The 11,814-nt window shown below is 40.7% G+C and overlaps 1 protein-coding gene across 1 annotated transcript; it reads left to right on the top strand.

The window, feature by feature from the left end:
• Positions 1-288: 288 nt before the first annotated feature.
• Positions 289-10,785, top strand: LOC104967568 (monocarboxylate transporter 12-B-like). The gene is made up of 9 exons (XM_010797063.1): positions 289-433; positions 2,707-3,048; positions 5,221-5,324; positions 5,968-6,111; positions 6,804-6,899; positions 7,061-7,217; positions 7,415-8,128; positions 8,654-8,913; positions 9,897-10,785. Exons 2-9 carry the CDS (start codon positions 2,912-2,914, stop codon positions 10,082-10,084), a joined length of 1,800 nt encoding a protein of 599 aa, XP_010795365.1. The 5' UTR covers positions 289-433; positions 2,707-2,911; the 3' UTR covers positions 10,085-10,785.
• Positions 10,786-11,814: the final 1,029 nt, after the last annotated feature.

Here is an 11,814-nt window from a genome sequence, read left to right as displayed (position 1 = left end):
ATAACGCTATCTTTACCACAAGATATTAAAAGCTGATTACATCAAACAGTATCATGGTCAGGGCGACATTAAGGGCTCTGTTGTTGCTGGGCAGGATTATATAACGTTACTCAACATTCTAGGATGGGACAAAACAGCAATAAAAAACACTCTAAAGTACACTTTTCCGAGCTGCTTTGAGTCACACTTGGTTTATCTGGTTTATGTGTGTGAAGCCCTTCCTTCCTTCTCCCTCATGTCCCCCTCATCCTCCCCCTCCCCCTCCATGTCTTCAGTTAGCGGGCTCACTTGTGTTGCAGTCTGCAGAGCACCCTCGGGGTGTGAGCAGCTGGAAAGCTGTTTTAGTACATTTTGTTTTATATTTATTTTATCACCGGTTTGTGTTTCTGCAGAGCCATGACACAGAGGAGCAGAGACCGACTACGAAACTAATGTAAGTCAGCACAAACTTTTAAGATGCTTGTTTCTGTGTGTTTTTCTTGGATTTGCAGTCTCTGTCGATGCTCAGTCTGTCGATGTATTTTCCTAACTTTTTGCTGTTGCAGCAATGCAGTGTAAAAAGAGTAACTTCTAATGTGAGTTTATTTTGTGCACATTTTCATAAACTTATTTAAAAAAAGAAAAACTGCTGCAAAAACATAAATACTTTGTAAAGTACAAAACGTACTGTATTTAATAATGTATTGTGTACTTTCAAAATACATTGTTAAAGTCTTCAAAGAAAATGTGCATCTAGATGTCATTAATTGTAAAGTTGGATAATAGCCTAATAATATCTATTTGAGAAACTTTAAATATCTATTGACCTGCTTTTTTGTTGTTGTGACAAACCGTAATGTATTTTATCCTATATATTGCAAACTGGTGCAAACCATGTGTGAACCATGTGTGAACCAAGACTTCTCATTCCTCTGAGCAAATTGACTCTGCGACAGTAGGGAGATTCTCTCTTGGCGACGTACACACACACACACACACACACACACACACACACACACACACACACACACACACACACACACACACACACACACACACACACACACAAACGGTACAGGTTATTTGTCAAGATGACAAAGCAAAATCATTTCCACACAAACCTTTGGACGGCAGGTGAAAGCAGTTTCAACCGGACATAAAGGAGGGCAGATTATCTTTTAAATAAGATTGCCAGTGTTTCTTTTATTGTTTTATTTCCTATTTAAATGTGTGCCAGCCTGTAACTGAAAAGCCCCTTAAACGTAGGCCAACACAGCTTGATTGTGCAGATTCTTCCAGACTCATTGAGTTTCTTTAAATAACCAAATACAGACCGAGTAGGTGGAATGCAAAAACGCTGGTGGGAGGCCCAGAGCTTTTCAAATGTAAAGAGTGTGGGATTATCAGATGCAAAAAAACAGGATCTAATAGTTAGCACTTTAACCGCCTTGAAATTCTACTTCAGACACACTGAACGACTACCTTTTTACATAAACTGTAGCTGACCCTGACTTCTGTTCTGGTGTTTGGCCCCATTCTTATGGTTTACAATTTTGTAAACCATAAGATTTCGAGGTTATACATTGTGGCACGAAAATGCACAAAACAACTCCATAAAGTGCTTATTTTTATCCGTAAAATATTTGCTTTATGTCGCACAAACATCACATATTGTGTTTTTTTTGTTAGGGCAACACCCACCCACACTAGGTGGGGGCCGAAATGTGATCCCCCCCGTTTAAATGCCAGGAATTGCACCAAATATTGTTCTAGATGGAGCTTTTACTGCTACTTTGTGAGATGTTATGTCTCCATCAACAGACCATCACGTGCAGAACATTTGCATAACTTTTATCTTGCAGCAAGAAGAATATGCTAAATGGGTCCACACTGAGAAAGATGAACTCAAGTGTAAATACAATGATATGTCAATTAGTGTTTTCAGGTTCATTCAAAAAAAAGTTCTCTATTGAAGCTGGAAAAATTGTTCCCTCTTTCAGCACGCAATTTTTTTTAATTCATTGCTATTATTCACCATTATGATACTCACCAAAACATATAATTTAAAAGACATGCCTGCCTCCTCTGTGTATGTGGCAATCTCTTTTCTCCCAATGATAAACGTTGCAAATGTGGCCGTGAATGTGGCAGTGTGAACTCGTCAGTACTGGACTTCTGAAGTTCCCTCATAGATCAGTGTTTTGAGCTGGAAACAAAATATGATCTTCTGCTCACAGAAAAATCTCAAACATGAGGTGCTTCATCCAAAGATTGTAAGATATAAACACTTTCTGTTCAATGTCCAAGAGAGTGTACAATGTCATTTAGGAATTTAAAACAAGTATGTTGGCATACATCTTAATGATGACTTGTGTGTGTAGCTGCCATAGCCATTTGAAAGAAAATATATACAAAAATTGGAATTTAAGATTTCTGCAAATGTGTTTTTAGATATACAGATGCAATATTTAATAGCATCAAAGCTTTAAACTACCATCATCCAATGCAAAGGATGAAACTATTCACGTTAAGCCACAAAAGTCTTAATTTAGAGTGGGTTTAGTAGCCGGTTGCGTCATTGTAAGCTAGATCAGATCAGGTTGTACTTCACCTCAACAAAAACACTAATATTTAAAGTAAATTTAATTATAATTTAAATGGATTTAAACTCTTTTATGAAGCTGATATTCATGGTTTCTGCCTGTTATGCTATTTGTGTTTCCTCAGGGACAGAGGAAGAAGAGGAGGAGCAAACAGAAACATCGGAAGAGCTTTAAGAAAGTGACTGCGGTTTGACAGAGAAAGCCCAGCCAATGGAAACACGCTGCACATTTAGTGCCAGAAGGACAAAAGAGGACTTGTGACCTCCAGCTTCCCTTGTAACAGAGGGAGCAGACACTGATGTGAGCCGGCCTTCTCATTGGCTGACGCGATGGCACTCACCAAGGAGAAGAAGCTCGAGGGAGGCAGGAGGGTGTCGGGGGTCACGACCCCACCGGAGGGCGGCTGGGGCTGGATGATCGTCGCTGGCTGTTTCCTCGCCACCATCTGCATTCGCGCTGTAACCAGGTGTGTGTGTGTGACGGTTGAGGACCAGCCTGTCATATTGGTAAACTCATCAAGTTATATGATAACTCCCAATTACCAAGCTGGGCTATAAATATCTGAAACAAAAATCTCACTGAAGTAGTAAGCATAATTGTGTGTTTTTGTGTTTTTTCTTTAAGGAACACCACCACAAGTTTAAAAAAAAATAAAAAAAATTGCATGACTTGCACTTTCGATGGAACCTTACTAATTAAAACATTCCTGCATGAGCCAAAAAGCATGTGTTTGGGGAGTTGAACTGAATCAATGAGACTTGAAATATAATGTTGAACTGCCTTAAAGCTTTAAATCTTCTACAAATGTAATTTAACACAGGATGATTCATCAATTTACAAATAATCACTTAGGGGGTTTGTTCGTGATGATGCTTTGTTTTATGGATCTGGAAGATTTAAGAGATCTTTTGAGAAGGATTTGTAGCTTCTGCATGTGCAGTGTTGTGTGGCACACTGGTTCTTCCATATAGGCTTTGGGTTATTAGCTTTGGTCATCACCTCCTCTGTTATTACTTGGCAACACTTCATTACCACTCGGCTCACATTGTGTAAGCCACTTACCCGCTTCAGCAGCAATATTTTCTTTTTTTCCACAAATCCTGCTGAGATGTTTCCATCTTAATTTGGCACAGCAAGCCCCTTTCATGCACCCCTGAGCTGTTGGCTGGTTTAGATTTCCACTACTATTTACATTTGAATACGTTAAGATTAAAGCTAATATGTACTACAGGACGGCTGAATTGCTCATGTAGGTTTGCATGTGCTGAGTAAGGAGTAAAAAGTAAAAAGATGGTGGTCGACCTTTTTACCTTTTGGTCAGTAACTTTTCTTTTCGTTTCAACTTCACTAATGTCTAATCTGATCCAGTCAGATGCCATGAGAACTGAGAGTTCCCCCTGAAGTTACAATATAGACAATAAAATGTCATAAACAATAAATGGGAGGACAGGACCTTTCGATTATGGAAAGGGAATAAAAGCAATAAAGTGATAAACACGATATGACCTAGGTTGTTAGTTGTCACAGTCTTTCCCCTTTAGAAAAAAGTGTCCCCAGTTGTTATCACCTCACACTAACTTAGGCTGGAGCCACACAGAGATGAAACGGGTCGTATCCGCTACAGTTCTCTATCTTATAGACGGTTCGTCGACATAACACGAGGCCGACAGGGAAACGCGGATAACGGGTCCCAAGGTGGGTAGATCTGCGGACGCAACGCTCTGGGGGACCAAACGACTCTGTGATTACGCCCTTTACGATCAATTCCTGATAACGATGACGCCATAGGCCCCGCCTCTCCCCACCTCGCCAACAACAGTGTTCCAAGTGTTTCGAGAAAGGTCCCGGTATCTCGCAGGACAGTGCACCCAGCAGAAGCTTCCAGCAGACCCCCCCCGCACGGTTCCCTCGTCCCTTGGAAGAGCCGGAGAGGTGGGTGTTTTTCATCTGCTGGTGGACTACTGGGGTGAACGTCCTGCTCGGGAGCCAGGCTCAGAGTCAGTGGCAGTGGGTGTGGTGCACCTGCCTTTTACAGCAGGAGCACATGCTCTCCTCGGGGAGGGAGAAAAAGAGAAACAGTGGCCGCCAAAACCAAGCCCCCAGGAAGTGCGCCGGACTCTGAGGAAAATATTCATTGTGGCCAAACGGCGGTACTACTTCCGCCGGACACTTCCATATCAGTCGCTGGGCCCGGAAATACTTTTTCCCATTGACTAACATTGGGAAAGAGACGTCTGTAAATCGTTGGATAATTTTTTTAAACTAAATAAACGACCCAGTATGAACATTTGTATAGCCCTTATTAAAAACATTCGGTCCTCAAGTTGTAAAATGGGCTAATAACGTTATTCTGAGAGTTATTTTCCTCGGCATTATGAAGGCGCATCTAACCCACGGGACCGTGCCGCCCGGCCTCGTGTGGGCGGGCACGCGTTTATTGAGCCGATACCGTGTGGACGAAAGACTTTTTTGATATTGAATTTGGTTAGTTTTCGTTATCGTCTCTGTGTGGCTCCAGCCTTAAACTCTTCCTCTCTTTGTCCCAAACAAACAAAGCCATAGAGACATTTACCTACATGCAATTTTTGCAGACAATTATGGAATAAAATGCACTAAATCAATTTTTTTCTGTATCCAGATGTGTTTCCATGTTCTTCGTGGAGTTCCAGCTGCACTTTGGGAAGGATTATTCCACCACGGCCTGGATCCACAGTCTGATTGACTCCACCACCATGCTCTGTGGTGAGACCTCAACACACTGCAGTATCTGAATGCAGATTAACACTGAAGTTAAACCAGATTTGGCAATTCAAAAATTAGTTTTTTTTTTGTTGGGAATCCCATTTGACTGTTTTGTTAAGGAGGGGACTCAATGTTTTCTTAAATCTGTGAGCATTTTTTTTGTATTTTCTTTCCTATTTTTGTCATGTACTCCAGCCCTTACATATTGAAAAAATCACTTGTTTTTCCTATTTTTCATTCACTAATTGTATTTCTATGCAGATCCAGATGCAAATTACAAAATGGAATGTGATGGGAAACATTTTTGTTAAAGACACTCTGCTAGACAGTGAAGATCATCAATACGTAAAAATTCAAGTTCTCTTGTCTTTATAGTTTCAACTTCTTGAATTTAAATATTATTATTTCATGACCAGGGTACGGAAACTGATCAATAAAAAGGCAGACATATCATAAAGACATTGGGATTAAAAAAATGGTGTATGGGTACTTTTAAGACTTTTAAAATATGTGTGCAAATGAAGTGCAAAGAGATGGATTTAAAGATTACAGATTTTATAACCCTCATATATGTGAATTGTAGTGAATATAAAAGGCCAGTGCTGAGCCATCAGTCAGTGAAATAACCCCTTAGTGTTTCCAGCTCCTCTGGGTGGTTTCCTTGGGAACCGTCTCTCCTGCAGAGCCACAGTGATGCTAGGAGGTCTGCTGTCGTCGGCTGGTCTCATCCTCAGCTCCTTTGCTTCCAGTCTGGAATATCTGTACGCCTCACTGGGCATCCTCACAGGTACACAGACACCTCACACCCCTTTATACGTGGGCACCCTATGATGTTTTATACAAATATATTTCAAAGAACACAGGGAGAGACTTGGCAAATGAGAAACATGCAACATATTGCTGCTGTATTCTTAAAACATGAACAGATGCATGTCTGAACTAATCCCCAGTGAGGTCAACCTCCAAGTAAAAGGCATGTAGTCAAAGTCAACTTTATTGTCAATCTCCCAGTTTGTGTGTACAGACAGAGATATCAAAATACTGTTTCCCACATGTAAAGCTCTGAACTATGTTAGTGACTAATATCTTTGATCAAAATCACCATATTGTCTATTCTTGTGCATATTTCTCGTCAAAACCTTCCCTATGGAAATTAAGGCTCTACTTTTTACATGGATCCGTCCCTTTGAAATTATTTGTCTTTTCATTCTCCAAAAACATCCCATGCAATCATATAGCAATGTCTCATTGCTTTTCAAACTTGTACCAAACAAACCGTAGTTGTTTTTTAAGGCTCAATGTTTTTATGGGTATCTAATGATGTTTCATGTTCCTGTTAAGTTTAGTGCACTTTTTGTCTGTAAAGAAAATGTAGTTTAATGCATGTAGTACGTGCATTGCAGGGTGTTTGAAGGACTCATATTCTTTGACATCCTAACAACCTGTGATCAGATTTTGTATCATATCCATTCTCCACAGGTCTTGGCTTTGCTCTCTGCTACACCCCAGCTATAGCCATGGTTGGGAGTTACTTCAATGAGAGAAAAGCCCTGGCCTATGGCATCGCCTTGTCTGGTAGTGAAATCTTTACTTACCTTATGTCTTGTTCTCTTGTCATTTACACCTTACTTTTCCATCTCCTCTCTTCTCCTTTGATTTTCTCACATCTGTCTCTACGTTCAGTTACCATCTTTGCCTCGTGTCATCTCATCAAATCCATTTTCCCTCATCTTCAGGGAGCAGCATTGGCACCTTCATCCTGGCTCCTTTAGTCCAGCTGCTCATAGAGTATTACTCCTGGAGAGGAGCTCTGCTCATCCTGGGAGGATTTGTTTCCAACCTGTGTGTCTGTGGAGCTCTGATGAGGCCGCTGGAACCAAAAACAATTAAGCGGTAAGTCCTCAGCTGCAGTTTTTGTCACTTCTGCATGGGCAACATAGGTCAACCCTTGTTTAATAGTTAATGCACAGACACGAGAGTGGTATTGATAGCTACCAAACTCTTAAACTTTGAGAATTGAAGTAGGTTCAATTATACGTCTTGGTCCATTTCAATGTATTTTTTGCTTTTCTGATCTACTCCACTTGAAGGATATGGGAGAACAATATGGCGCTGGTTTCCAAAGACGCTGAACAAGCCCCTGCTGACTGCAACCAAGTGGAGCCAAAGCAGCTGGAAATAAGCAGCTTAATGGATACTCAGAGGCTCCTCATAGCCAATGGAGCGCTCAAAAACGTTCGCCTTGAAAACCTCAAACTAGCTCAGGGGAACATATCAAGGTCAGGCCTGCCTGATCCAAATTTAAAACAACTGAGGATAGCTGAATGTATTTTATTTAGCAACAAGCTAACTGAGAATATGCTAGGGGACAGCAAACTCTCAGATCCTAAAGCAACAAAAGATAGCACAAATAAGGACTTGAAATTAGTGGAAAGCAAGAACTTGATCAACAAAACAGCTGACATGGATACTAAGAAGGAAGAATCAGGACTCACTGAAGCCAAAACAGCAAATGTCTGTCACTTACACACAGAGCCTTTAGAGAGCACAAAACCTTGGTCCAGACGCCCCTTTCTTAGTCTCAGGTCGATGGAAGAGTTCAGATTCCTCCTGATGCCAGACTTCCTGATGCTGTCTGTGTCCCTCCTGTTCCTGGCGTATGGCTGCAGCGCTCCCTTAGTTTACCTGGTGCCTTACGCCCTCAGCGTCGGGCTGGAGCACCGGCACGCTGCCTACCTCATGTCCATATTTGGAGTCTGTGGCATTGTGGGTAACATCACCTTTGGATGGATCACAGATAGGAAGTAAGTAGCGTCTCTATATTGTGATATCAGACTAAATACTGTGTTACATTTTGGTTACGGTTATATACTGCATTAGTGTCTTCCCTAGTTTTACCAGCTGCATTACAGTAAAGTGACATCATTTTCTGAATCAGACTGACCTAGCTGCCCTTTTATTTCCCTTTTCAAACGTATTAACTATATACTATATGTATATTATACATATTTGTATTTCTATATTCGGGATTGTGGGAAACGGTATTTTTCGAACTCTCTGTCTGTACACACAAACTGAAAGATTGATAATAAAGTTGACTTTGATATCCACATAACTCAACTTTTATAGTGTGAATAAATGGTCAAAGCACCAATATCTACCCCTAAAATATCGCAGCGATTTCGATATCATGGCATTTGATCATACATTTTGTGATATTTGATTTTTGTCATCTTGCCAAGATCTAAATCTAGGTTTTTTTGTTGTGTGTGAAAGAAGTGGCAGATGTCGAATCAAAACCAAATACTGATGTGTTTCTGTCCCTCTAGGTGTCTGAAGAAGTATCGCATGCTGAGCTACATGCTGGCGATCGGCATGGAGGGGCTCTGCTGTATGTTCCTCCACCTCCTGCACTCCTTCTCCCTCCTGGTCCCCTTTTCCGTACTCTACGGCTACTTTGACGGGGCATATGTGGCGCTCATCCCAGTGGTGACCTCTGATATCGTGGGCTCCACCGACCTGCCCTCCGCTCTGGGTGTGGTCTACTTCCTGCACGCCATCCCCTACTTGATTAGCCCACCAATAGGAGGTAAGAGTTCTTGATTTTATTTCAACTACTGTCATTTAAAGGTCACCTATTATGCAAATCCACTTTTTCATGTCTGTTATACATAAGCACCTCTGTGTAAAGAGATTCTGAAAGTTTCAGGAAAAAAGATTCTCTCTCTTTTTGTCCTGATCCATTTATATAAAAACCTGTCTGAAAATGAGCTGATCAGATTTTGGCCACTTTATGATGTCATAACGTTGTTTTGGCTTGTGTAACCATTAGCCAATCAGCAACCAAGGTAACACCCCCCACTTTATCACCTGAATCTCCTCCTAGAGCACCATTGTGTTCTTTGTAACCAAATCTCTCTCAGAGGGGCGTGGGGAGGGGCTCCTTATTTTCATCTAAAGTAACAGACAGAGAATCAGCACTTTGGAAACAGAGGGGATTATGGGATGCTGCAATGATCTGTTTGGTGTTTGGAGCCAAACACTTCAGAGACATGTTTTGTACATATCTGAGACCTCTAATATATTGATGAAAAACAGTTTAATAGGGGACCTTTTTAAAGAAAGAGTCTTATGAAACTCTTGTGGGTATCACTGGCATATTGATTTTGACATCTTCGCATATAAATGATAAACAAGTTAGACCAGGGTTAATAGGATTTGCTTGCTTCAATTTCATTTCAGAGGACATGATAGCTTTAGCTCTCATCTTGCCCTGTTTGAAAGGGATAAATATGTTGCCAGTTATTATAACATTAACATTTTACTCTTTGTTCAATCTACTGGTTCATGATAACAAAAACCACCACTGTCCACTTGTTTGTGTGTGATAAAACAGTAATCATGATCATTTTCCCATTTCACAAGTAACTACATCCCTCATTTCAAAAGTATTTCTGTACAGTTTTTAAGGAAAACAAGTCTGGGATATTTTAGATCCTTGAATGATATAATTAGTCTTGCAGATTGTTTTTCCCCTGAGGTATAACATGTTTCCTGTTTCTGTGTCTGCAGGTTGGTTAGTTGACAAGACAGGAAACTACGCAGCGACCTTCTTTCTCAGCGGGGCTTCTTTCATGTTCAGCTCTATTGTCCTAACAATTGCTTTGTTAGTCAGACATTTCCAGAGGTCCAAGTCTAGCTCTGCTCCATGCTTAAATCACAATCACAATACTGCTGCAGCTCAGCAGGGAATCGTATGACAAGATGCTGCTCCTCCATCTGCTCAGAGGAATGTTAAGGTGCTATTTTGATGTGCATCATAAGAGCACAAGGACTCAAGCTCAGACTCATCAAGACAACTTATGTCAGAACTTGTGCCTTATGTTGTAATGACATTTTATTTTTTTAATCAGTTTTCTGTCTGTTTAATGTGAATCCAGCCAACGGGCACTCATACATATCATGTGAGTCAATCTTTGCAAACATGTTGTAAATTAAAAAAAGAAAAGACTCACTTAATTTAACTTCAACAGTTATAATACTTCTGGCCTAGTTGCCCCTATTATCATGTTGCTGGCTGTCAGTTTTCAATGTTTATCTTTCATATCAGAAAGGATTTGATTAATATGCATGTATCATGGAAACATGTGACACAAATGTTCCTTCACACCAAACCAAAACATGCAGACTTACAATTAATCAAGAAATACTGCACATTTCAGCAGTTTGACCTTACTTTAGTTTTTAATTATGGCATTGTACCCCCAATCCACTATGATTTTATTGTCAATATATATATTGCAGGGACTTGCTGGGATGGCTTTTGTGCAATAATTAAACTTACCAACCCTTGCTCCAGAAATGACTACATTGTTGTTACATATTTTTCATGTTTTAATTGTTGGATTGACACAATGATAATAATAAATAATTTGTTATTATTTTTAAAAAAAGAAAAGGAAACCCTTAAAGGTGGGGTAGGTAATTTTGGAAAAGCCAGCTCGAGTGCGCTAGAATTTGAAAATACACAGCCACTTCCTTACAGAGCCCCTCCTCCAACACACACGAACGCGCACATGACCAATGAGGGCACGAGATAAGTTTGTGCACAGATGGAAGGCTGACAGGCAGGTAGGCCATCCAGCTATTTTAGCCGGGCCGGTGTCGGTACCAGATGTGTTCGGGGTACCAGATGTGTTCGGGGGCCGTCTCTTACCAATGACGTCACGCATTGTACGCATTGTGATTGGCTGTACGGTAATTTACCCAGGGGTGCTCGGGGGCAAATCACATCTACAGATCATGACGAACCGAATTGAATTATTCCTATGCTCCTAGCGTGTGAAAATGTTTGTGAAAAACATGTTAAAAAAACATGAAAACGGAGCAATGGCTGTACGCCATTGGCTGTACGGCAACTCAAGAGGACCATCATACACGGTCAAATTCCGAACATTTAAACATAGCCTACACTTCATTCTTTACTTTGTCCGTTATTATATGTACTCGTGGGTTGGCTCGAAATTTTTGGTACATCACCATGGTCGAACCATTAAATGGTAAGAAAAACGTGACCAAGGTTCAATCACCTCGACGTGTTAGATTTTCGCAAGAAGGAGTTCTGTCAGGATCGTGAACCGTGTAAATTATTTTGGTGCTCGTACTCTAGAGTCCGTTATTCATGAAGTTAACCGGCTGGTCTAGTTCCTCGTCTATATTCTACCAATGAAAGTAGGTTGTACCGAAACATTTACTTTACAATGGTGTCACTGACTCGGAGGCATGGCATTCACTACCGTTTTGCGGAACCAAATGTCACATGTCACTAACGCATTCACGAAATGTCAAAGAGTCTACGTGCACTATCATTTTGGAATAACACCACTTAATAATAGGTTCGTCACGTCTCAGTCTTTTAAGTAATCACTACGAATTGGTGAGTCTTCTGCCGGAAGTTTTACTTGTGAAACCGTGGCAAAGTCTCTCCATA

The sequence above is a fragment of the Notothenia coriiceps genome, unplaced genomic scaffold (genome assembly GCF_000735185.1).
Source record: "Notothenia coriiceps isolate Sejong01 unplaced genomic scaffold, NC01 NC01_scaffold00037470, whole genome shotgun sequence".
In the NCBI taxonomy this organism is placed as follows: Eukaryota; Metazoa; Chordata; class Actinopteri; order Perciformes; family Nototheniidae; genus Notothenia; species Notothenia coriiceps.
The sequence above is the reverse complement of the archived record's forward strand: the minus strand, read 5'-3'. Positions and strand labels throughout refer to the sequence as shown.

Coding starts and splice junctions, on each gene's coding strand:
- LOC104967568 (XM_010797063.1), top strand. CDS start 2,912: ATGGCACTCACCAAGGAGAAGAAGCTCGAGGGAGGCAGGAGGGTGTCG. Junction 6,112..6,803: donor CTCACTGGGCATCCTCACAG/GTACACAGACAC, acceptor CATTCTCCACAG/GTCTTGGCTTTGCTCTCTGC. Junction 6,900..7,060: donor CTATGGCATCGCCTTGTCTG/GTAGTGAAATCT, acceptor CCTCATCTTCAG/GGAGCAGCATTGGCACCTTC.